The sequence below is a fragment of the Saccopteryx bilineata genome, chromosome 5 (genome assembly GCF_036850765.1).
Source record: "Saccopteryx bilineata isolate mSacBil1 chromosome 5, mSacBil1_pri_phased_curated, whole genome shotgun sequence".
NCBI lineage: Eukaryota > Metazoa > Chordata > Mammalia > Chiroptera > Emballonuridae > Saccopteryx > Saccopteryx bilineata.
The window spans coordinates 144,404,710-144,431,904 of NC_089494.1; the positions used below are offsets into that span (position 1 = coordinate 144,404,710).

The window sequence follows — 27,195 nt, forward strand, 5'->3', positions numbered from 1 at the left end:
ATAGCAAGAGACAAAGACAGACACTACACAATGATAAAGGAAACAATCTAACAAGGGATACAACCTTTCTAAATTTTTATGTACCCAACATAGATGCACATGAACATATATAAAGTAAATCTTGATGAACATAAAGAGAGAGATTGGCAATAATACAGTTATAGTAGGGGATTTTAACACCCATTGACATCAATGGAGAGATCTTCCAGATAGAAAATCAACAAGGAATTAGCAACCTCAAATAACAGATGGATTTAATTGGTATTTTCAGAGTATTTTACCCCAAAGTAACAGAATATACATTCTTTTCAATTGTACATGGCACACTTTTAAGACTAGACCACATGTTAGGACGCAAAATAAGTCTCAATAAATTTAAGAAAATTTAAATTATACCAAGCATCTTCTCTGACCATGAAACTAGAAATCAATCATAAAAAAAAAACAAAAACAAATAAAACCCTGAAAAACACACAAAGACATGGAGGCTAAATAACATGTTAGTAAACAATGAATGGGGTAACAATGAGATCAAGAAGAAATAAAAATAAAATACCTTGAAATGAATGAAATGAAAGCAACCACCCAAAATGTATGGGAGCAGCAAAACCAATCCTGAGGGAAATTCATAACATTGCAGGCCTATCTCAAGAAACAAGAAAAATCTAAAATGAACAATTTAACTACACTTAAAGGAACTTGAAAAATAACAATAAACAAAGCCCAAAGTGGATAAAAAGAAGGAAATAATAAAGATCAGAGCAGAAATAAATGAAATAGTCTTAAAAAAATAAAAAAGACCTAAAAAGACCTATGAAACCAAGAGCTGGTTCTTTTAACAGATAAACAAGATTGACAAATATGGAACCAAACACATCAAGAACAAAGGAGAGAAGATCCAAATTAAATTCAGAGATGAAAGAGGAGAAGTAACAACTGACAGCAAAGAAATACAAATGATAGATCGTTGACCTAGAACACTGAGATTGCTGGTTCGAAACCCTGGGCTTGCCTGGTCAAGACACATATGGGAGTTGATGCTTCCTGCTTCCCTCTTTCTCTCTCTGTCTTTCTCTCTCTCTGACTCCCCTCTCTAAAATGAATAAATAATAAATAAATAAAAATTTTTAAAAATTACATTAAAAAAAGAGAAATACAAACAATTGTAAGAAACTATTACAACCATATGCCAACAAATTGGACAATCTGAAAGAAAGGGATAAATTCTTAGAAATATACAGTCTTCCAAAACTGAATCAAGAAGAATCTGAGAATCTAATAGATTAGAACTAGTAACATTGAAACAGTCAAAAAGCTCCCAGTTAACAAAAGTCCTGGGCCAGATTGCTTCACTAGTGAATTTTACCTAACATTCAAAGAAGAACTATTGATAAATTCTATCCTTCTCAAGCTGTTTCAAAAAATTCAAGAGGAGGGAGGACTCCCAAGCTTGTTTTATGAGTCCAACATTATTTTAATTTTAAAACCTGATAAAGACACTAGAAAGAAAGAAAATAATAGGCCAGTATCCCTGACAAATATAGATGCTAAAATCCTCAACAAAATATTAATAAACTGTATCCAGCAATAAATTTAAAAGATCATACACCATGATTAAGTGGTATTTATTTTGGTTTTGCAAGGTTAGTAAAATATCTGCAATTCAATAATGTGATATACCATATAAATGAAATGAAGGGTTAAAACCACATGATCATATCAATAGATGCAAAAAAAGCATGTGATAAATTGCAGCACCCATTTATGATAAAAACTCACAACAAAGTGGGAATAAAGGAAACATACCTCAATGTAATAAAGGTCATATATGACAAACCCACGACCAACATCAGGGTCAATGGGCAAAAACTACAGCATTTCCCTTAAGAGCAGGAACAAGACCTCCACTTTCACCACTCTTATTCAATATAGTACTAGAAGTCCTAGCCATAGCAATCAGACAAGAAGAAGAAAGTATAGGCAGCCAAATTGAAAAAAAAAGTAAAACTGCCATTATTTACAAGTTGACATGATGCTATATATAGAGAACCCTGAAGAGTCCACAAAAAATACTTGAGCTGATTAATGAATTCAGTAAAATAACAGGATACAAAATAAATATCCAGAAATCAGTTTCATTTTTATGCACCAATAATGAACTATCAAAATAGGAAAATAAGAAAAGCATCTCATTCACAATTGCTTCAAGAAGAATAAATTACCTAGGAATAAATTTAAACAAGGATGTAAAAGACCTGTACTCAGAATACTATGAAGAAAGAAATTGAAGAAGATGCAAGTAAGTGGAGGCACCCATGTTCATAGATAGGAAGAATTAACATCATTAAAATATCCATACTATCCAAAGCAATCTATAGTTTCAATGCAATTTTTATCAAGATACCAAAGATTTATTTCACAGAACTAGAACATATTCCAAAAATTTATATGGAATCAAAAAAACCCCGAACAGCAAGAACGATCTCGAGAAAGAAGAACAAAGTTGGAGAAATCAGCTAAGTTACATGAAACTACACTACTAGGCTGTTGTAACCAAAATAGCATGGTACTGCCCTATATTTAGCATATAGATTAATGTTGCAGAATACAGTCCAGAAATAAACCCACACCTTTATAGGTAATTAATATTTGACAAAGGAGACAAAAACATACAATGGGGTAAAGGTAATGTATTCAATAAATGGTGTTGGGAGGATTGGACAGATACGTGCATAGAAATGAAACTAGACCAACTTCTTGCAGCATACACAATAAACTCAAAATGGATTAAAGACTTATTGTAGACTCAAAATCATAAAAATTCTAAAAAAAACATAGAAAGTAAAATCTCAGATATATCTCTTAGCAATATTTTTCTGATATATCTTTTTGGGCAAGGGAAACAAAAGAATAGATAAACAAATTGGACTACATCAAACTAAAAAGTTCTTGCATAGCAAAGGAAACCATCAACAAAATGTAAAGAGACAGCTCACTGAATGGAAGAACATATTCATCAATGATACATCTGATAAAGAGTTAATATCTAAAATTTTTAAAGAACTTATACAACTCAACACCAAAAAAATAAACAATCCAAATAAAAAATGGGCAAGTGATTTGAATAAATACTTCTCAAAGAGGACATATAGATGGCTAATATACATATGGAATGCAGATTGGTGCAGCCACTGTGGAAAATAGTATGAAGGTTTCTCAAATAATTAAAAATAAAATTACCTTATGATCCAGCAATTCCACTTCTGGAAATATATCCAAAGAAACCTGAAACACTAATTCAAAAGAATATGTACACCCCTATGTTCATTGCAGTGCTATTTATAATAGCCTGGTCTGGAAAAAGCCCAGTGCCCATCAATAGAGTGGATAAAAAAGCTGTGGTACATTTACACAATGGAATACTACATAGCCATAAAAGAGAAGAAAATCTTACCTTTTGTGACTACCTGGATGGACCTGGAGAGTATTATGCTAATTGAAGTAAGCCAGTCAGAGAAAGACAGGTACATATGATTTCACACATATATGAAATCTAATAAACAAAATGAACAAGCAAAATAGAGACAGACTCAGAGAGAGCAGGCTGACAGCTGTTGGGGGTGGGGGAGGTAGAGGGATTGAGCAAAAAGAAAAAAAAGAAAAAATCCCTCATGGACACAAACAACAGTGTGGTGACTGCTAGGGGAGGGGTGTGGGGGGGTGGAAGAAGCTAGAGGGATAAATGGTGATAGTTGGAGACATGACCTGAGGTGGTGACCACACAATACAACGTACGGATGATGTGTTGTCGAATTGTACACCTGAAACCTGGATAATGTTAACCAGTCTCACCCAATAAATTCAATAAAAAAAGAACTTTATTTGAAAATAATAGCTAGTTAATTAAATGAGAAAATAATATAAATCATATAGGTAAGGTATGTAAATGGTGCAAACTTAGATAACGCTGCAATAGCGGGGAAGAATTTGTGGACCCTGGACTTTGTTTCAATCCCAGCTCCAGACTTGACTTATTCTATAACCTTTATAAGCCACCAACCTCTTCAAGCCTTCAAAACTCATTCATAACACAGGGACTAACCTATCAATTGAGATATTGCCTGTAAAGCACTTGGCTTGTTTACAAACAGATGAATGAAAGATATGAACAGTCTCCACACCAAACTTATGTCCCCACCCTACATCTGCTAGAAATCAGTAATGCTGTTGTATAAGTTTCTTTCCCTCTGAGTTCTACCCAGAGTAATCCCCTCATATCTTGCCATTAATGGAGGTTATATTGGACCTTTCCTCATGTTAACTCAGACAGTTATCCCAGATTCACAGTCTGCCTAAACTCTCAAACGACATCCCCTGGCAAAAAGAAAGGCACACATTGCAGGAGTTCTGTCCCTTTGTTACTTGTTTTCCAAGCTTATCAAACTTTGATTTACCTGCACATTCACTGCAGAGGGTGCAATGTCAAGTTCATTTTATCTATAGGCCCTGCAGTCCTGGTGATTTCCTGGGGAAAAGAAATTCTGTAATGCTAAATTTAAATTCTAAAGAAATCACTGAGACTATCCCTGTGGAGTTCCTTATAATGGGACTTCAACCTCAAGTTTTACTTTTGCCTGGCAAAAATTCAGTTGATGGACACACCCCTTTTTTTTTCTGTGTTGGATGCTTATTTATTTCCTGGGGTGTTGTGGAATTGCTGGGAAAGTTGACCACACGTGGTCAGTCTGATTCCAGGTTAAGAAAAGGCATCTCTATTCAGTAGGTCAGGAAAGGTTCCACACTGCTAGACCAGGTGGCAGGCCTTCCTGTAGGGCAAATAAGTTTGTAAAATGTGATTTTTACATTTGCTCACTTTTATTGTTAAAAATGACTGCTGCCCATGTGAAATTGCTAATTACCTTCCTGCTTGGGAAGGGCCATTGTTATGCTAATTTGTGCAGGAGGAGGACTTTTCACACCAAAAGGTTTTGAGAAAAAAGAAGGAAGAAGCAGCCAAGATGGCAGGTTGCTAAAGGAGAAGCCAGTGTGTGCAGAGAGGAGAAGGGAGAAGGTGTGCAGATGGGGAACCAGAGGTGACTGAGCTGGTGGGGGCCTTTGATTCTAGGAAAAAACAGAAAAGATTCTCCTGGTTGTGGAACCAGAGAATGTGTGAGTGGGTTTTGGTGCCCTGTGTGTTTTACTCCTTGGCTGGTTGTGAGGCTAAAGGAATGGCCCACCAGTTTTCGGCTCTGCTGTTTCCCTACCATCTGTCCAGATCTAATGGGAACCTGCAGGGGCCTGGCTGTGACGGCTGCGACTGCTGGGCCCACACTCCAATGGTGGATGTTTGCAGAGAAGAAAACTTTGAGGTTCAAGGTTTCTTTACATAGTGACTGTTCATTGCTGACGTGCAAGCACAGAATTGGTACAACCCTCCTTTCTAATGACGAGTACAGAATTATTCTTCTAAGATAAAAAGTGGTGATTTGATAAATGTTGCTTTACTGCTATAAAGAGATGAGTTCACAGAAAAGATCATTTGTTATTACTGATATGGTCAAATGCCTGATGCAATCGGAAGAAAGACGAAAGATAGAATTCAAAACACAAGGACAAGAAAAGCTTAGTTTGGGGTCACTGTGATGATGTCTCTTAACAATACATATGTCACTGTGCAACCCTGATGAGGAGTCTAACTAATGCATGCCTCGTAGCAGGTCCTTTCCTCTGATCTGCCCTCGGGCGTGGGTGCCCACTTCCCTCCAGCCTCACTGCCTTGCTCCCTGTTTCCAGCTCCAGTACAAAGAGCAGCACTACAGGGCAACGCCTGTGAGCATGACACCAGAGATGGAGAGGGTGAGGAGGAACCAGAGGCAGCTGAGTGCGGCAAGTGCTTTCTGTTTTCTCATATTTGATCAGACATTATGTGTTTTTATTTTTCACAATGCTCTCTTGAAAACCTTTGAACCCTTTGCATAGTGGGTGGTCCTTTTCATGGTTGCATATGGAAAGCATGAAGTGTGGTCCTCCCATGTGAGTACAGAAAATTGGAGACTGTCTTTTTATAATTTAGGCATGATTATTTCCTTAAAAAAAATCTTCACTAAGCATGGCAATGTGCCAGTCATTGTCCTGGTCATTGGTACATGAAGATGGATAAGACTCAGTTCCTGTCCTCATGGACCTCGTCATTTAGTTGGTAAATCTCTAAAACTACATCCAGACAAAAACCTGGAGAGTCAGGGGCCTGTTGTCAACTGAGAATAAAATGATTGATTGGAATAGGTAGAAAAAACCTGGCTTGTTTAGGTTCTAAAACATGATGTCAGGGCAAGGAACATTGTAAATAAAATAAAAACATTATTTGATCATTCTAATAAAACAATGGTAATTAACAATCATGAGGTACCTAATATGCTACATGCCTTATGTGAACCCATGAGGTCAGTACAATTTATTTCTCTGGTTTGTAGGCATGGGAAACTGGGTCTAGGAGAGATCAGAGAACATGCTAGGGACCCACAGTTTATAAGCACAGAACTGGGATTTGAACCCACGCTTCCTGGAACTTAGAAATCCTTTCAAAGATACTACCGTCGATAGTTACTTTTCCCATTTTTTGGCTCTCTTAATGGAACTTTTACCAATATAAACAATAGCCTTCTTCTTACAAACAGGTAGTTTTGAAAGAGTTTACAATTTGGGTGAGTTCTCCCAGGTGCAGGAGAAAATCGGGGTGAGCACTGCCTTGTCCTTCTAGTATCCCTGGAGGATGGTGGGAGTGAGGGGTCTTTAGCTTTTTTTTTTTTTTTTTTTTTTTTAATATTTCTGTTTCTTTGTCCTAGTTTATCCGTTTATTCAGGAGCTATTTATTAAGCCTCTGATACATGCTAAGTATCTGCTAGCCATCAACTATAAGAAAACCAGCTTTGCTTCAACATCACAGAGATATCAGAATAATAAAAACAATAACAAGAGGAATGAAAAATGAAGGGTGCTGTCCAGGAGCAGGAGCAGGAGCAGGAGCAGGAGCAGGAGGGGGTGGAGAGTAGGCTCCTGGCGGCCTGGCACTCCCATGTCTCAGGGCTGGACCCACATGGGATTAGGAATCCCACGTGGGTATCGACAATGAAAGCTACATCTGTGACACAGTGCCCTGCTGCAGACAGTCTCAGCGCCCAGCTACTACTGTGAACTCTGATGGTTCTGGCTGGACCATCGTTATCATCCAGAGCTGCTGCTGTGTCTGCCACTGCCACCACGGCCAGCCAAGTACCCACACCACCTTCAGGCCCAGTGGCCACAAAAGGAAACCGACCTGACCACTCCCGGGAAGCTCAGGTTACTCAGTGCTGTCATTTCATTTCATGCCTTCCAGCTACAGCAGCAGCAGCTGCCCAGACAGTGTGGCCTTGCAGGCAGCAGTCCCCCAGGTGTTGACCCCAGCAGAGGCTCCCAGGGGGCACAGAGAAGCCCTTTGGGCACAGCAGAAGCAGCATAAGACCCCTGAGTTTCATCACTGAGTCTGAGCCCTCCAGCACAGACATGCCAGCCAGCCCAGCAGCCACCAAAGCCCCTGGAATGGAGTCCAGCAGCTCTCTGGCTGTCCAGGGACAGCTGGCCCTGGGGCTTTACTGGACCAGGATTCCAAATGTAAGGAGAAGCTGCTCAAAGATTATAGCTGTGAGCAGGGCAGCACCCTTCCCAACAGCAAAGGCAAAACACCTGGCAGATGTCTCCGCATTGTAGGCAGCTCAGGCACTGAGGTGTGTGTGCGCCGGGAGCCACCAAGATGACAGCCTCCAAGAGTTAACACTCTCATCAGCGATGCTCTGGATGGAACCCTGGACTCGTACAGCGGCGCCACGTGCGGCCCCCACCCCTGATGACGAGGAGATAGGTCCCTGCCAGCCCTCCGAGGAGCAGGCCAGAAACCCTGGGTACCCCACCTGCCGCAGCCACCCACGTGCCTGCTGCTGACACTGTCGATGAGCAGGACTCCCCACATCCCCAGGGCAGCAGCTCCCCCAGTTAGAGCAGGCCCTGCCTGGACCTGAGGACCTGACAAGATACCGGGGAGGGGAGAACCATGAGAGCAGCATCCAGTGACTTCAGAGAAAGCGGTACAGCCACTTGGTGCTTTCTCTTCTCTGTCCTTCCCCTCCACTCTTGCACTTCCCTGCGTCTCCAGGTGGAGTTAGGGGTGTGGCTGCCTCTCCCCACACAGAAACACAGTGCTGTGGAGGCTAAGAAGTTGGGTCTGTGACTCACTCTTCATACCCCAGCACTATCTCCTCGTTCCCCTGTCCTAGTCCTACCTCACTACCTGCCTGTGTCAGAGATGTGTGTTTTAGAAGCCCCCAAGGGCACAGTCTCAGTGCCCTCAGGCGACTCTTGCTGATGCAGTGGATTTTTGCTCTGGTGTTAGTGTAAGAGGACTTTGCTATGCCTCAGCCGGGGAGAGGCGACAGGTCTCAACCAGGATGAAGGGCCACAGAGACCCAAGGTTGTCCCCCCTGGCTGCCGTGTCTGCGGAGCCAGACTTGGGCTAATCCCGTGGGAGGGTGAGAGCTGATGGACAGGGTGTGGTAGGCGGTGGCGTTCTTTGTTTACAAACTCCAGGTGGGAGGCCGCTGCATCCTTGAGGAGCCTGTGCAGCAGCTTCTGCAGCTGCAGACCGGTTCGAGTGTACAGGGTGATGCAGCCTTCCCTTTGCTTTTGCTTTAAAAAAAAAAAGTGAGCTGAAAACAAGAAATTTACCAGTTGGCAGGCAAGAATTCTGTTTGGAAAAGGGGAATCTTTGGCTCTTTCCCAAGTTGACCCTCAAAAAGCCTGGATGCGGTTGAGCTGGGAGATGTTTCGTGTGCCGCTTGGGTGGGGGCCTATCTCTGGAACTTCTGTGGGTGCACGTGGCCCTACACTACGGCGGTGGGTAGAGTGCAGTTTTCTGCATCTCTGCCCTTTGGTCTGTACCCACAAATGGCCAGGGCTCTCCCCCATCCCCAGCACACAGTCTGTGGGCCTTCTCATCTCGCTGCTCTGTATGAACGCACGAGAGGCTGACCCCGAGGAAGGGCAGCACCATAGCTGTCTCTTGATTCTGAATAAGTTTTTCCTTTTCTTTCTTTTAAATTGACCACTTTGGAAAAAATGCCCTGGTTGTGTTTTCACACCTTTTTCTCCTCCCTACTGTGAGTGGGATAACTAATTGTTGTAGCCTGTGTAAAGAGTCTGAGTGGCCAGGGAGGTGGATGGAGGCAGCCGCCCGGAGGGACCATAGCATCCTATTACTGTAGTTGGCTTTAGACAACCAGTTGAGCTTTGGCAGGAATAATTTGAGTGGAGAAAGCAGACAGCCGAAACCAGCACCCCTGCCCAGCCCCATTCATATGGAGAGTTTGGTTCTTCCCCACTCTCAAACAATGACATTTAGACTAGGCATTGGCATTGTGATAAGAAAGGAAACAAATGTAATGTATATGTATACAGAAATAGACAAACCCAAGGCTGTGAGGTGAAGGAGTGTCTGTGTTTGGAATCCACAAAACAAAAGTCCACGTTGAACAAAGTGAAGTCCCTTCACAGCAACATTTTGGATAACCTGTGTGTGTCTGTGGTGTGTGGGCCCCCCAGCCGGCTTTCCTCTGAATGTACTTTAGCTAACAGCCATGCTGCTGGCATTAACCACGTGTTTGAAGCAAGTATATATAATTTATTTTATGTGTTTGCTGTTTACGGAACAAATGTCTGAATGATCCTCGAGTGTACTCAGCAGCATTGTGGACGGCAGTGCCCAGTGCTCACCAGACACTGTCCTCGAGGTAGAGGTCTTACTCTACCCACCGCTGCACTTGGCACATTGTCTGGGGACACTCAGAGGCGGTGTTCTGTTCCCTGTAAATGGAAACATGCTCTGAACCTGCCTGCCTCCCTCGGGGGCTCCTGGCCCTCGGTATCAGCCCCCTGGGGGGTGGTCACAACCACTCAGGACAGAAGGTGACAGAAGCTTCATTGGATCTTCAGGGACAAGCTTGCACTGGCCATGGCCCAGACATCAGCCCCGCCCAGGGCTGCCAGGAGGCTTTGCAGGGGCGGGGCTCGCCTCCCTCTGCAGATGCCCAGTGCACGCGGGCAGGCAGCATGTGGCGCGTGGGCGGGAGTGCCTCCTCCCTCAGAGGCCTTTCCTTCCGTCATTAAAAAAATTTCAAACAACTCACTGAAGTGTCTCCAAGGAGATCAAGTTTACCAAAACGAATGGATGAGCAAATGGATGAGTCTGGCTTTCTCAAGTTTCCTTCCCCAGTGAGAATGGGGACCTGGTCTGAGTGTGAAGGTGTGCTGCAGCGTCTCACCCTCGGGGCGGGAGAAGAGGACAGTGGCACTGGGAAGCCGCTTGATTGCAGCAGTCACAGTCCAGCCCTGGCCACAGGAGGCTGTCCTGCATGCAGAGAGAGATGGAAACAGGGAGCTGAGGCCTAGTGACGAGGCAGGGAAATCTGATTGAGACTGCTTTTCCAGTCTTATCTTTGAGTAGGGAGGGGTTGGCGGAGGGCTCAGTGCTTCCGTCAGAAGGGTTATAAATGCTAGCAGGTTCCTCTTTGAGACATATCATCGCTTGTCAGTCATTGCAAGTATGTGCAGATTAAGCAGTAAGATTTAGCTGGTCAAACTTTTCTGGGCAGTCTTTGCAACACAGTTCCTATGCTGTGATTGTTCTAAAGACAGCATGGCTCTAACCACTGTGAAAAGTCCAAATAAAAACAGTCCCAAAAATTACAAAAAAAAAAAAAAAAAGTGGTGAGGAAACAATACTGAATAAGAAAACATCATATGTAAAAGTCAGCTGGGATTTTGCTATTAGAATTTCCTATCCTGTACCTGTAACAGTGGGCTTTGACTGAATCTTGGAGAATGAGACAGATTTTCCAGTTCCTGAGAATTTTTAAAAACAATTTATTTATTTTAAACTTATACTTGACAGACAATATTACATTGGTTCACGGTGTACATTATAGTGATTTGACATTTCTATACCAGATGAAGTGATCACTACAAAAAGTCTAGTACCCACCTGGCACCATACACAGTTATTACAATATTATTGACTATATTCCCTATGCTGTACTTTATATCCCCATGGCAACATTTATAACTGACAGTATGTAATACTTAATTCCCTTTACCTTTTCATTGGTCTCCCCATTCTCTCCTCTTTAGCTTTTATTTTTAGTTAAAGTCTGGGAGGCAGAGACAGACTTCTGCATGCTCCCCACCTAGGATCTACCCAGCAAGCCTCTACAAGGTGATCCTCTGCCCAGCTTGACCCGCAGCTTTGTTGCTTGGCAACTGAGCCATTTTAGCACCTGAGGCTGAGGCCATGGAGCCATCCTCAGTGGCCGGGCCAACTTGCTTGAACCATTCGGGCCATGGCTGTGGGAGGAGAATAGAGAGAGAGATGAGGAGGGGAGTGGTGGAGAAGCAGAAGGTTGCCTCTCCTGTGTGCCCTGACCGGAAATTGAACCTGGGACTTCTACATGCCAGGCTGACACTTTACTGCTGAGCCAACTGGCTGGGGCCCTCTAGTTTTTGGTGTTTTTTTTTTTTCAAGATTGAAGTTCCAAACTGAGAAAGAGTCAGTGCCCTTCCCAGGCTGTCATGGTGACTTCACTATGGTTCTCTTGTAATGACTCCATTACAATGTTTCCTTCTTATATTTCCATTACTTTTAGTCCTGTAATTTTTGCAGTTAGTTTGCCATTGAACAGCCAACTACTTATCAGAAACTCAATTTTAAGAAGCACAACCAACTCTTGTGCTTGCCAAGTCAGACGAATCAGAATCCAGAAGTAGGTGTGAATAGGAAGGTTGTGGGAAAAATGTGTAAAAAGATAGGGTTAATTGGAGGCTCATCCTCTGTGGTTTTTGCTTGGAGACCATTGTGCTATCTACTAAGATTTTCATTTATCCTCCCAGGTAAAATACAAAGAAGAGATTAAACAGGCAACCCCGATCTCTGATCCACCAGAACTGAAGAGAGTTAAAGAAAACCAGAGGAACATCAGCAATGTGTGATCTTAGCAACTTCTCCCCTGTTGATAGCAAACGTATTGTCAGTGTATCAATGGAGGGATGGTTTACTCATGTTCATGACCTGGAATTGATACTGGGGTTCTGTTTCCAATTGGCTCTCATTTATCGGAAAGGTTTCCAGGTCTTAGGTATTGTCGGTATACATTCTATCCTCCCTAGTTCCTGGGACGCACCTATATGATTTTTGTCTGCAGATATTGTGTATCTCTTATCCAGTCTTCCTGTCTGTGGTTGCTGTGGCTCCTCAGAGGGCCTCTGCTGTAGCTCCTGGCATTGTGGCCCCATGCATAAGCTTTCCGACTTCCTGTCACTCCTGCGTGTGTGCCTCGCTAGCCTGACCAGCCCGCTTTCAGCTATTACCACTTTACTTCTGAGTGATGTCTGGGAAGAAATGATAAAGTGTGAATCCCTAAGAAGGTCACACAAGATAGGCCTATGTTAGGGGCACCTGCAGGGGTTGTCAGTTTTTACTCTGCCACTAGCTCCTGGCCTGCTCTGATTCCATTCTGTTTGTGTAATCTGTGGACACTGAAAGAATTCTTTTCTGAAGCCATTAACATATAGATGGGGTTCTTTGGAGGAGGAAATTTGGAAATCTATTAGGTTCAAAAGAAACTTTATATTCTTTAAAACTTTCAAGTTATTTGACCAGATTATAAAGCAAAGGCAGCTTATTGTTTGGTATTTTTTCTAATAACTGTATTTTATAGAAGTAGATGCTCATCTTTTCCTGATACAGTTAGAGTTACACTTGATGTGACTCTATTACTCTCAAAAAGGAGCATGGTTGCTGAGAACGAGGAACAGAGTAGTGAGAAGCATGCCAGCCTTTTTATGTATGACTGTGTCACCTATTTAAAGGTAACCTTTCAAAAGTTCTGCAACAATTAATAACTAAGAAACCACCACACGATGATACCATTCTGTATGGGTAGGAGTACCTTTAAGTAATATCCATGGTGATGTTTCTTATCATTATTCCCTTGTGATAAAATGCTTATTACAGCTTTACTGATGGTATGCCCATATGTTTGAGTACATTCACAGTGATTCATTGCTATGGGATGAATTCAAATAGGTTGATTTATGATGCAAGGCATTTTAAATATGGCTAGAACTTCAAGAGCAACCTCTTTTTTCATAGCTGTCTTTCCTTGTTTACTTCTTTAAAATGAAGACCATGAGGCTCTTATTTAGTTGAATTGATTCATGGTAACACTATTTTTTGTTCTCTGAAATGATAGGTTCATTATAAAGGTCAACTGGGAAGAGCCACAACTTTAAGTGTAACTCCTGAAATGGAAAGAGTAAAGAAGAATCAAGAAAATATTAGTTCGGCAAGTGTTTTTATTCATTCTGGACTAAAAGGATGTGCCATTTATTATTTACATGTAGTCTATTTTTTTCTTGTGAAAACAAAATATATTTTCAAGGAACACTTGGGATCGATACAATAAGTACATGTGTTATTTCTGATGACTTTCAAAAGCTGCCACTGTAAATTTACATTTTCTTACAACCTTTAATTGATATTTTTGAACAGTTACATTTAGAGATTGGTTTTAAACTATATTATGTTCATTTGAACAATGATGCATGTATTTTAGCTAGTGTCTTTGCAAGTGGTAATACCTTTGTTGTATAAGTTCAATAATTACCATTTTACAAATGCATTCCATTGAATGTGGATTGTTAAGTGCTCATTGCAGAACAAAATAAGAAATGAGTCATTACTCCAAAGTAAGGACTTAGAGGAAAAAAATTTATGTACATTTAATATAGAAATTAGTTATTCATTAAGGTCCCATGGTATACTTTCTCTTCCTGTGTGTCAGGGCTTTAGAATTGAGTTGCACACATGCTCGCAGGTCTAATAACAGTCTTATATGCAACCATCTTCACAAAGAGCAGTGCTCCAGTGGTCAGCTGTCAAGAAGAGCTCTGGGCCTGGGGATCAGCATTTAGGTTTTAGAATTTATACCTCTCCAATGGCATTTCTGTTCAGAGATGCTGACTGAGTTCAGCATAAATTACCTTTCAGTCATTGCTGCTTAGAAGGAAACTAGATTTGTTTCTCATTGTGTCTTATCCTTCCCAGAAGAGGAAAATAAAAGGAAATGGAGGGACACCTGGTATGTATTCTTCAACAGGGTTATGGTGAAAATGGGAAATACAGGAACAGAAAAGTAAATTTAAGCTCCATTTGGTTATGGCTTTTCCCCATTCAATTTAAGGATGATAACCACTTTTACTGACTGCTTTGTTAGTGGGTAGTGTTCATTCACACATTTGTTTTTAGTTGATAGAACATTTTACATTATTTTTGCTATAGTTTTTAAAAGAGACCCTTTTTTTTTTTTTTGAAAAACCCTTTTAATTTTTTTTTAATTTTTATTTATTTATTTAATTTTTTTTTTGTATTTTTCTGAAGCTGGAAATGGGGAGAGACAGTCGGACAGACTCCTGCATGCGCCCAACCGGGATCCACCCGGCACGCCCACCAGGGGCGACGCTCTGCCCACCAGGGGGCGATGTCTGCCGCTCCGGGGCATCGCTCTGTTGCGACCAGAGCCACTCTAGCGCCTGGGGCAGAGGTCAAGGAGCCATCCCCAGCGCCCAGGCCATCTTTGCTCCAATGGAGCCTCGCTGTGGGAGGGGAAGAGAGAGACAGAGAGGAAGGAGAGGGGGAGGTTGTGTGCCCTGGCCGGGAATCGAACCTGGGACTTCTGCACGCCAGGCTGACGCTCTACCACTGAGCCAACCGGCCAGGGCCGAAAAGAGACCTTTGAGAGTAAAATTTTACATTGTAATTCTAGAATGAAATTAATTCACTGAACAAGTTATCTGGTGGGAATAATTTAGACTATGTTGTATATATTTCACTCATTTGAAAAACTTTTAAAAAGTTATGTAATTTTTAAAATTATAATTATCTTATTAAGTATGTTCTACTATTTACTTTTCAGGTAAAATATACCCAGGACCATAAACAGATGAAAGGTAGACCAAGTCTGATTTTAGATACACCTGGTCTGAGACATGTCAAAGAAGCACAAAATCATATTTCGATGGTAGGGTACAACCCGATCCTTCTTCTCACAACTAAAACGCACTAAGGAGTGGTACCACCCGTGTGCTGACGGCGTTGTTTACCATTAATCAGGCTCCCTAACAAAGCATGGAAACGAGGGTGGGCCTGTCCTCCTGGGAGACCTTTAATCTCACTGAAATGTAATGGAAATATTGTCCAATAAAATAATTTTTCTCTGTGACGTTTGGGCGTGTGTTTATTTATAACATTACTACTTCTCAATGCATTTTATGAAGAATGTTTGGCTGGATGTTTTTTTCCAATTAATTTTAAGACAGAGTTTGGTGTGTTTGAATGTTGCAGAGAAGATTAAAAATATGTCTGTACTTCAAAACAGTTTTATAAGATACAATTTATACAAAACTTTAAATTTATTCATTTAAAGTGTGAAATTCAGTGGTTTATCTAATTTACAGAGTTGAACAACCATAACCTTAACCCAATTTCATAACCTAAAAAGTACATGTATGAAGTATATGTGTATGTGTATCTATCTATCATCTATCTATAAAATTTATAATTAAACACAAACAATGTATATATAATTATTTGTAATTTTCTTAATCTAACACTGTTTTCTTGAATTAGTATGTGGAAATAGCTTATCATTTTATTGCACACTTAAAGTGTAAGAAATAGAAAATTAATTTGTACCTAAGTTGTACATTTTGGAAAGGAACCAGTATATATAGATATATCTTTTAAAAATTCTTACTGATATACAGGTTTATATATAATTTAAAAGCAATGCTAACCATAATTATGCAAAAACAGTGACTATATCAGCACTTGATTTCTGATGCTAGGAAGCTGAAGTTTCAGATGTTATTTTTGGAATGGAAAAGATGCATTTATGGATAATAATCTAGATGTAGCTGCTGTAGTGACAGCTGTCATATCAAAATTCTGTGAGTTATGTAATCAGGAAATTTTAGTTGGAGTTAATATCAAACTAACTTTTTTTTTCCAGGTAAAATATCATGAAGATTTTGAAAAGACAAAAGGAAGAGGTTTTACTCCTGTTGTGGATGACCCCGTGACAGAGCGAGTGAGGAAAAACACCCAGGTCGTCAGTGATGCTGCGTATAAAGGTGTCCATCCTCACATCGTGGAGATGGACAGGAGACCTGGCATCATTGTGGGTAAGCTGATGGTCCTTTGCGGCCAGCATGATCAGAAAGATCATGCTTGACTGAGCTTTAGAATTAGCTTCCTTATTCATTAGAATCCTCCTCTGACGTTTGATGTGGTGCCCAGTTGAAAATGGACCAGAGCACCATGTTGAATGGGATTCATGGCATTCACCAGGTATCATTTTGATCCTTCTTATAATTGGACACACTCTGTCTTTAATAGCTTTTTCGTCTTAAGGATGCTTCTACTTGTTAAGAAAAGAAGCAGCTTGAATATCAGACATGGGTAATAATAAGGATTGAACTATTATTTTGCTTTTTTATGTATTTGATCAATATATTGTGTAGCAGGCATTGTCTACATAGGTTACAGAACTGACAGGAGTAATCCCAGTGTATGTTCTTTAACCACAAATAGAAATCCTAGAGAGATTCAGTTGGTATTCCATTATATGCATAGCTTACATTGTTTTGAATATTATCTCTGAACTGGGATAATTGAGAGCTGCCTCGAAGTCCCATAAATCAAAGAGAGAACCTTCTTTTCTTGCTGTTCCTTCTACTCATTAAGGGGAAGTCTTAGGAACATAGTATCTAACAGTAGCTGAGATGTCAAGCATCATACAAAGTCTAAGACAGAACTAGACAATAGTTATTCATTTTTCAGTATCAATATCTATCAATAACCCATACTTTTGTCTTCTTCAGAGCAGTTAGTCTCTGAATATTTATAGCTAGTCCAATTATATTGCTCAAATAATATAGTATTTTTGGTAACCATGCAACAATGTCTCTTAGGAATCTCAGTGTTAGGTTAACTTCATCTTCAAACATAAAGGCCTGTTTCTTGGAAACACTGAAAGGCCATTGAGGGAAGACATGGGTAAGGAAAGTATGTATTTGACAGGCTTGTGTCTTGGCATAAAACAAGGAAGGGCACTGAGTTACTGGTTATTCAGTGACTCAGAAAGTATTTTCCAAAGAGGGATTCCAAACATATTTGTAGGCAGTTGATAACTTTGCTGATTTTCCCAAGTTGCTTGCTTAAAAGGATCACATTAAATTGGATACATTATGATGTCTTCATCAAAAGCGTCACAGATTTAGACAGTTGCTTTGCTTTGTATTAACATCTTGTGGGGGAGGGTACAAAGTGTGGTTGCCCTGAGGTGGACCTGGTGGGGTCTGCTCAGCGTGTACCAGGGTCCCACTCTTGCTCAGAATCCAGGAGTCAGGAAGGAAATGGCGGACTTCTGCTGGAACCCATGTGATTTCTAGACTTGGAGCTCTCAGAATTCAGTACTTATTAGTTTTGAGATAGAAATTATTAATTTTAAAAATATATAAAATACATAATTCTAAATTATTAACTTCCTGGGCAATCCAGAAGTCAGTTTATTTTTTTCTAATTTGGGGAAGCTGGTTTCCATTGAATACTTTCTTATGAAACTACAAGATATATTATATTAAAAAATGTGACTCCTGAGCCAGGCATGGAAATACGGATTTGAAGATTTTCTGAGTGATTCAGACTAAGCTAATTTGTACAGCTTCTATTTTTTTTTTTTTTTTTGGAGGTTCTGCTACTTGCTAGTTGTATAACCTTGGCTAAGCTAACTCAATTGCTCTTTGCCTCAGTTTCCTCGTCTATAAAATGAGAATAGTACTAGTGCCTCCTTTAATATGTTATGAAGTTTAAATGAGTTATTTTATAACTGAAATTAGTGCTTGATAAGCACTATATAATGTTAATGAAAGACAGACAGATCTCTAATTCCAGGTTACTAATTACTTGTTTTTACGAAAGCTCCATCTGTCACACATCTTTGACTAGGTTTTTATTTTTCTGTTGGTAGAGCACTATCCAGATCACTTTAGGACCTGATAACCATTAGAAAGAGAGACTGATAAACCCAGAAGTTATTAGATTTAGATTTTTTCCCCCAACTAAAATAGGAAAATAAATTTGCTTGCACAGCCTGATTACTGACATAGTGGTGAACTAATGTGTGGTCCATTGAGAGCAGGAAGTTCTTCCTGTTCATCTTCCCACCCCTCATTTGTCTTTGCTCAGTGCTTTGCTTTATTGCATTTTTTGAATTAATATATCTTATGTGGATTGGTTTGTGCTCACCAGCTCAGAATGAAAATGGGGCTGCCACCTTGCCTATATTTTAAACATTTATTTTGTAGGGAAAGAATTTTTTGTTTTGTTTTCTCAGACACAAACCTCTCAGTTGCTTCCCAGGATTTACTCATATGTCCTTAATCAGAAGTTCTCATCCAGCTTAGTATGTGCTTCCATGTGCGGAGAGCATAGAGATTGGGATACAGGGATGTGGGGAAGCTACGCAGAGTTGTCTGGTGTACATATGTGCTGGGTTACGGCTCACAGCTCCATGTGGAAGGTCAATGATGAGTACACTGGGCAACTTAAATTTGATCAAGTTTTCTTAAGAAACACTGGTGAATGCGAATTATTTTTGTTCCCCTTTGACATCTGCATTGCAGTGTGTTTACTTATTATATGTTTGCTCTTTTCATACGTCCCTTTCAAAACTTTCTCTTGACTCTCTTCAGTGCTTACTTATATTATTTATTCAAGATTTGTTGATTTCTTCCTTTTGGTAAAAGACCTCAAAGTTTGGCGCACAGATCCCGGCTCCATCTTCGACATTGACCCCCTGGAAGACAATATTCAGTCTAGAAGTCTGCATATGCTTTCTGGTACTGCTTGCATTTTGAGTTCCTTCCTATTTATGTGTTTTTGTCCTAAAAGTGGAGCTACTCCAAGCTATAGAGTTTCATTGAGCCAAATGTGTAATGTAAATTTTAAAGTTGGAGGATTGGAAAAACCAAAAAAGAGCTAAGCTGCTTTGAAATACTATTAATCATTTATGAAAACAAAACTTGAAGAGATTTTTAATATATCCAGATTACAGTAGTTTGTTCTAGATTTATTTAAAATGACATCTAGAACTTACATCTGCTTTTCATTAGTGAATATAATTTTATAGCTTTTCTGGTCTTTCAAATGCAGTTGTTTGGATTGAACTAACCTGCCAGGACAGAAGGGAAGTTTGTTTCATGAACAACGCTGTTATAACATTTTAAAGGTAGATTTAAAGAATTATATATAATACAGTGGTAGGTTATCGATATAGCATCAAACATGTCTTAAACTTGCAAAAATCCCAAAAATGTACTTATGAGTTTTTATATAATGTAAAATTTATAGTCTTCATATGAAGTTCATTTGACTTTTAACTTTGAATATTTTTAATTAAAAGCAAAAACCAAATGGTTTGGATATTTGAGTGTAATGATAGCATGGTTTGATATTTCAGACTTTCATATTGTGTTTAGCAAATCAAAGCTTTGACAGTTATGCAAATACTTTAAACAATAAAATAGACATATCATTTAGGTTTTGCCCTGTCTTTTAATTTCTACTTTAGATTTGTTAACATTAATAAAATTGAAAGCCCAAGGCAAAAATAGGGATTCTAATACTTCAATAGTGAATTTGATCCACATAGTCAGCCAAATAGTCATTTAAATTTCTAAAAATAAAGAAGGCAACAAATAGTATATGCTTAGTGACACTTGAAAACTATTAATTGCAACAAATCATGTTTGATAGAAATTTATTAGTTTGCTAATGTTTTCTTAGTTCTAGTCAGTTTCCTATCCCCCATATCTCTTATAAAATCTAGATAATAAGCATAAATTATCCTTAAGTCATTTATATAGATGTTACAGTGTATGCTGAAGTTTGGGAGTAGGTGAATAGGATTGATAATGCTGAGCATTTGGCTTATTATTTAATAAGATTTTGTTTTCTTTCTTGTTAAACTTTTAAGCATTTTTTGGGTTTTTTGTGTGTTTCAATTCCCTTGATTGCAAGTATGAATATTTTCCCCCCACTGTAGAAAAGGCAAGTCTCTATAGGAGACAGCGGTCGCGCTCTCATCCAAGCAGTACTTTTGGTACGGTTCTTGGAGATGACCAGTCAGAAGCATCCGAGATTTACCCTAGCCTTTCGTGCTGCAGTGAGGTGACAAGACCATCTGATGAAGGAGGTATCAAACATTAACTGGTCTCAAAGAAAATGAATTCATTTGAAAAAATGGGGCACAAGTATGTTTTTAACACATCTTTCACCTTTGCATTAGCATTTAGCTGTGGGTATATTTGGAAATTTTAAGTATGTGTGGAAAGTTGAGTTCTTTCTTTTTTAATACTAATTTGCATTTTTGCATGCTTGTTTTTCCCATCTGTCTTCACCATTTTCATTGCAAATGGATCTTTAATGACAAAAGCGTTTTGGGATCTGCTACTTGAGGCTTGCTATATAGGAGTTGTAGGAGATGGGCATCCACAGCCAGAGTGGAAACTTGAGTTCTTTGTAGGTTATATCTGATTTCCATGAAGAAAAACCATTCTGATAGTTACATCTGAGTGGCTAAGCAGTTACTAAGAAATATGCGTGTTGGAATATTTATATACATTTACAGTTGGAATTAGATCTTGCTGAAAGATGTAGGGTATAATACTTGGGATATGAGGGGTTTTGAAAAATGGAAAATACTGTTGACTGCTAATAATGTTCATCTTTCAGACTAGAGGAGTTTCAGGCTCTGTAGAAGGTGGCAGAGAGGATGGGAGGCCCCAGGAACTCAATAATGCCTTGTAGGAAAAGCTGCCTCTTTGGAGGCATTTATATGCATGCCATTCTTAGTCTTCTTTTCATGAGGCCAGGATGCTCTATCTTCAGCAACATTTCCTATTTTGGAAATTGAGGTGTGAGGTGTGAAACAAAACTAAAGATGTACCAGTAAGATTTTTTTTTTTTGAGAGAGAGAGAGAGATGAAAAGCATCAACTCGTAGTTGCAGCCTTTAGTTGTTCATTGATTGTTCTTCTATGTACCTTGATCCGGGGACTTCAGCTGAACCAGTGACCCCTTGCTTAAGCCAGTGACCTTTGGGCTCAAGCCAGCAACCATGGATCATGTCGATTCTCCCACGCTCAAGTTGGCAACCCCATGCTCAAGCCATCAAGTCTGCGCTCAAGCCAGTGACTTCTGGGTTTTGAAACTGGGACCTCAGCATCCCAGATTGATGCTCTATTCACTATTCCAGCACTGGTCAGGCCCAATAAGTTTTATAATGAATACACATGATGGTATACCCACAGGATAACTGTTAATTTTTAAAATTTTTAGGATACATGGGAATGTGCTCCTGATTTATCTATTTTAATTGAAGCCAAGCACATTCTGCCAATTGGCACCTTATGTCAATATTCAAATCACTAGTGATGTATCAAATCTTAAAGTGCTGCACACCACCTCCTTCTTCCCCACCATTCACCCTCTCTACCTGCACAACTCTGCTGAGTGGCAGCTGCAACTTTCCAGAGTCTGAAGTCAGACTCTTTAGTCATCCTCCACTCCTGTATTTTATGCACACCCCACACCCGCCAATTCTCACATTTTGTCAGCTCACCCAGGAAAATATATCTAGAATCTGCCTGCTTGTGCCTACTTTTACCCTCAGCATCTGTCTGCTGCCCTCTCTCCCACGGTCATCACAGTGACCTAACTGGTCACCTGCTTCTGGTCCTGCCACCCTCACTGCCCACCTTTGCGCTCAGCATGTGTCTGCTGCCCTCTCTCCCACGGTCATCACAGTCACCTAGCTGGTCACCCACTTCTGGTCCTGCCACCCTCACTGCCCACCTTTGCGCTCAGCACTGTGCCTGCTGCCCTCTCTCCCACGGTCATCACAGTCACCTAGCTGGTTGCCTGCTTCTGCTCTTGCCACCTCTTCCGCCAACCCTTGCCTTGGTCTTTCTCTACCTTCAGCCAGAAGGATCTTTTTATTTTATTACTTTTTATTGTCATATAGTTAGTATACAATATTATAATAGCTTTAGGTGTATTCTATAGTTATTCAATATCAATATGTCTAAGAAAATGACCATCACACCAAGTCTAGTAACTATCTGTTGTTGTACACCGTTATTATGATATTGTCTATATTCCTTCTGCCATACTTTACATCCCTGTGACTTACTTATTTTATAACTGGAAATTTGTACCTCTTATATCACGCTCAAGAATTAACTCAAAACGGATGAAAGACTTAAATGTAAGACTAGAAATTACGAAACTTCTGAAAGAAAAAATTTTAGCAATATCTTTTTGGATATATCTCCTCAGGCAATGGCAGTAAAAGCAAAAATTAAAAAATGGGACTATACCAAATTAAAAAGCTTTTGCACACTGAAGGAAACCATCAACAAAAAAATGTCAATGCACTGAGGAGAAGATATTGGCAAATGACACCTTCAATAACATTATATAACAATATATAAAGAACTCATACAACTCAATGTCAAAAAACAGTTTGATTAAAAAATGGGCAGAGGACCTAAATAGACATTTTCCCAATGAAGACATACAGATGGCTTATAGACCTATGAAAAGATGTTTAACATCACTAACCATCAGGCAAATGCCAACCAAAACTGCTATGAGATATCACCTCACCTGTCAGATTAGCCATTATGAAAATGACAACGAAGAGTAAGTGTTGTTGAGGGCATGGAGAAAGAGAACCTTGTGTATTCTTGTTGGGATTGCAAATTGATGCAGCCACTGTGGAAAGCAGTATTGAGGTTCCTCAAGAATATGTTCCCTAACCTATTTTCAGCTCTTAGAATAAGCAAGCACTCAGCAAGTATTTGGTGAATGAATGAAATGGCCAAATTAAATTATTTTCATCTTATACTTTAAAAAATTGAGATAGAACTAACATATAACATTTTATTGGTTTTAGGTGTACAGTAAATTAATAACTTTAAATGCTAAAACTACATATCAAAATCTAAACATGATTTTTATAAATAAAATTCTGTTGTGTAAGGCTTTCAAGAAAATTCATTTTAGTTTTGATGATGTTTTGACAGTTTCAATAACATTAAAGCATAGCTGGGAAAAAGCCTAAAGTAGAAACATTCCGAGAGCAGTTTTTTTGTTTTTTGTTTTTTTTTCTCTGGTGGGGTAGGAAAAGAGTAAAATCCATGACTTTTCAGTTGCTTTGAAATTTAGAGTCTCCTTTGAAATTTATGTTATGCTGGGCCCTGGCGAGGAGGTGCTGATTGACTCTCTAGAAGAATGAAACGTTTGTGGTCCTGACAGCAGTTTGATGAAAACCTTTGGTGTCTATAATAGTAAGAGTTAATCAGATGCGTTTGTGTACTGTTCTAGAAATTCAAAAGAGTTTTAGAAAAAAATACATGTTAATGTTAAGATGAAGAAAAAGAAAATGTAGTATATAGAAATGCTACTTTTTTTTGTCCAGATCTTCTGGATTTCTTCAAATTTAGATGAGGATTTTTAATAATGAAGTGTCCCAGAGGACATCCTTTATGAATTGGGCTGTCTTTCTGCTGTCGGGTAGTGTGTGGCAATGCTGTACCGGGGTGGACACTACGCTGGGCCAGAGGACAAGACCTTGAACTTCACCCTTGCTCTCTCACTACTTGGTCTGTGTTCACGGGAGGTCACCTAACCTTCAGGCTCAGATTCCACATCTGTACCAAAAAGGATGTAGAAGAAGAAAATTTCTAAGGTACTTTACATTTCCTAGGTTGAGTGCCATAAATGTATGTGAACTTTTCTTTTCTTCCTGCACCTTCTATGTATGAGAACGTGTTTACGTCCTGAAGGTGGTCTGTTTTACTGTGTGGATTAAGTGGCTGGACAGTTCTGAAAGTCATAGTTTTAGGGCCCTTCTTCTGAGTTAGAGGAGATTCTGGTTGTTAACACAAAGGCTTAAATGCTCAGCTCATTTTCTTGAGGCAAACGTCCCATATTTTCATTGTTCCCATTTGGTTTTCATGAGCGTTGACTTAGAAGGCTTCCCCCTACATTTTCATCCTTGCTTTGGTTATGTGTTTCTCACGCAGCTTGTCCGTCTTGCTTTGATTGCTGAGTAGTCTCATTTTCTTATGTCATTATCTTGGGCTTTCTTGACATTTCAATCTACTTTCTTTTTTTTTAAGTTTTTTAAATTTTATTTATTCATTTTAGATAGGAGAGAGAAAAGGAGAGGGAGAGAGAGAGACAGAGGAGAGAGAGACAGAGAGAGAAAGTGGGGAGGAGCAGGAAGCATCAACCTTGGGAACTTTTCCATGTTTCTGTGAAATAATCTTCTTGGGTTGCTGTATTCCTATCCTAACTGGTGGAAAACAAGTCTGGACTCTAGAGCAGCCCTAGCTGGTTGTGCTGGTAGCCCTCCATCTCAAGAAGTATGTTTTCAGAAGAGGTTAGCTTGCAAGAGATGCTTCAGCACACTGTGGGACTCTCAGTGTGTTGTCAGTAGGCCTACCAAGAGGGCCACACACTGATTAAGTAGCCAATTGTCTTCGTGTTTTATACGCGCACATAATTCTATCTGTTCATTCACCAAATATTTATCTAGTATCTCTTATATGTGTGAGATGCCAGGACCATGAAAATAAAGTATACAGTTATTGTCTTCACAGAACTCATATTCTGATGGGTGAACCAGATTCATAAACCTATGGTGTTCAGGAAGGCATTGTTATGGAGTAGTGCCCAGACTTAGAATTAGCCAGGCAGAGAAATGGGAAAGGAACATTTTAGGTAGCATGAGAAAGCACAGCACATGGAAACTGGGTGTGTTCAGCATACCTGGGGCCCGGGGCTGTGTTTCTAGGAGACAGGCTGGAGAAGAAGACAGGAACCAGGGTATGCCAGGGCTGAGCCAAGTTTCTTCAGAGACAGGGTTCAGGTGAACATAATTTCAGGGCACCTTCCTTGGGTTTTATCCTGTTGGAGATCTGGAAGCTATTTAGAGGACCAGTTACCTAAACTGGTAGGTAGCTGAGTCTCTGCATTGGGAGCTTGTCTTAGAATCCATTCTGCACTGGATGATTGAAATCTGACCAAGAGTATCAATTCCTTGTACATCAAGTGACCAGAGGCTTTCTTAGTAGTCTTCTAAAGGGCTAATAGTGTGGAGACAGGATTATGGATGTTTATCTCAAATTTCACAGCCTCTCTTATTGTTTTCATTTACCCCTTATATGGAAGAACAGAAACACAAAAAAACAAAGTACTCCTCCTCTATTAACTCCCAGACTCCAGACAAAATACCCAACTGCTGGATGTTTAACAGGCATCTCTAATTTTATGCCTGGAACCAAAATCTTATTTCTTCTTTTAATAAACAAATATCTGTTCTATTTTTGTTTACCATCTCAGCTGATGACATATCATTCATCCTAATACTCAGGCAAAAGCTGTGGAATCATTCTGATCACTTTTCTTTCTCCTGATTCACATCTAATCCATCTGCAAGCCTGTTGGCTCTATCTTTAAAATGTATCTGTCCCAAATTAAGCCACTTCTCACCACATCCGCTGCACCCTGAGTGAATCACCACCCTACCTGCTTGAGATTGCAGAAATAGGCTCCTGATCTCGGCAATTCCATTCCTGCCCTCTTTGATCTGGCCTCCTCCCAGCTGCCAGTGGTCCTTTGAAAACCTGCACCTGCTCTCATCTTGCTTTTGCTCAAACTACTCTCAAGGCTTCCAACCACACTTAGACTGAAAACCATGGTCTGTGGTCTACAGGGTCTTGCATAGTCTGGACCTTGATCCTATCTCTCATTTTGTCTTCCACCAGCCTCCTTGCTCTGGCCAGACAGCTCCCTGGCTGTTTGAGCACACCAGGCATCCTCCCACCGTGAACCTTTGCAACCACTTTCCCAGGTGTTTCTGTTGCTTGCTCACTTCCTTCAGATCTCTGATTCAGTGTCAACTAATCAGAACAGTTAGTATTGTAAATGTTAGTAAATTTTGCATGATTACATTTAGCCATCTAGCCTAAATATATATAGAGAGATAATTTGTAGAAATGTTACAAGTTTCAGAAAGTTTCAGAACATTTTAGAAACATTTATTTAGTTCTTTTGCTCCCCTCCCAAAAAGGCTTAGGATTCTGATTAAATTTGTAGTACTTGGAGAAACTCATATTCCTAGTATCAACAGACTTGGAATGCAAGAAACATGGTTAAATTTCCTTTTCTGAGTGTGAAGTTGAGGAAAGGATTTTGTACTAATAAATAGCACCTGCTCCAAGATGCACATGTGTCTTTCATTGATTTGCAAAAATTAAATCAAAGGGTTCCATATGTGTATGAAGGAGAAACATCTGACACATAAAGTAGCAAACAATAAAACATTAAGAGTATATTTCCTGTGAAGATGAATTGATCGGAAAAAGGGAGGTTTGATCATCAGGAAAGGTATGACTGGCTAGTGCACATACACTGAGTGAGAAAACTTTGGAAGAGCTTTGTCAATTGTTAGGTGGCATTATGTAAAGGAGAGACTAGGTATTCTTGTTTTTCATATTGTTGAATATTTGCAACAAAATTGGAAATAGTATTTCATTTTGTATGGGTCAAAATTGATGTCCAAGTTGGACAAGAGATTGAGTATACATGCATATTTATGTATTTGTCTTATATATCAAAAAGTAAAGTCATAACATTGTTTTCTGTAGACATGAATTTCCCTGCTCTCCCCCAACTTTCTGTTTCATCCAGATATATAATTTCTGTGGTCTGATATCGCTGGCTGATATATTATATGAGCATCTATATTTTGTTTCTTTATGATCTCCTGTTGCCCAGGCCTGTTGTCATGCTGTTTCTCTTGTGGCCAGTTTCCCTGCTCCTTGTTACCCAATCTCCTCACCCTCCAAATATGGCTGATGTGTCCATGCCACACGTCTCACAGTTCTGGTTCTGGTTCTTGATCTCTGTCTTTCACCATATTTG

The 27,195-nt window shown here is 39.8% G+C and overlaps 1 protein-coding gene and 1 pseudogene across 8 annotated transcripts in view; both read left to right on the forward strand.

Moving 5' to 3' along the window:
- NEBL (nebulette) overlaps window positions 1-27,195 on the forward strand; it is a 501,273-nt gene that overhangs the window by 453,017 nt on the left and 21,061 nt on the right. For 5 of the 8 annotated variants that reach the window (XM_066233811.1, XM_066233814.1, XM_066233813.1 and 2 more), the window contains 7 exons: window positions 5,794-5,886; window positions 11,974-12,066; window positions 13,335-13,427; window positions 15,057-15,161; window positions 16,152-16,323; window positions 18,949-19,041; window positions 20,247-20,396. In XM_066233811.1, coding sequence (XP_066089908.1) covers window positions 5,794-5,886; window positions 11,974-12,066; window positions 13,335-13,427; window positions 15,057-15,161; window positions 16,152-16,323; window positions 18,949-19,041; window positions 20,247-20,396 — 799 coding nt within the window. The remainder of the gene's footprint in view (window positions 1-5,793; window positions 5,887-11,973; window positions 12,067-13,334; window positions 13,428-15,056; window positions 15,162-16,151; window positions 16,324-18,948; window positions 19,042-20,246; window positions 20,397-27,195) is intronic. The other 3 variants (XM_066233816.1, XM_066233817.1, XM_066233818.1) reach the window with 3 other exon arrangements.
- On the forward strand, window positions 5,995-8,035 carry LOC136337997 (WW domain binding protein 1-like pseudogene; annotated as a pseudogene).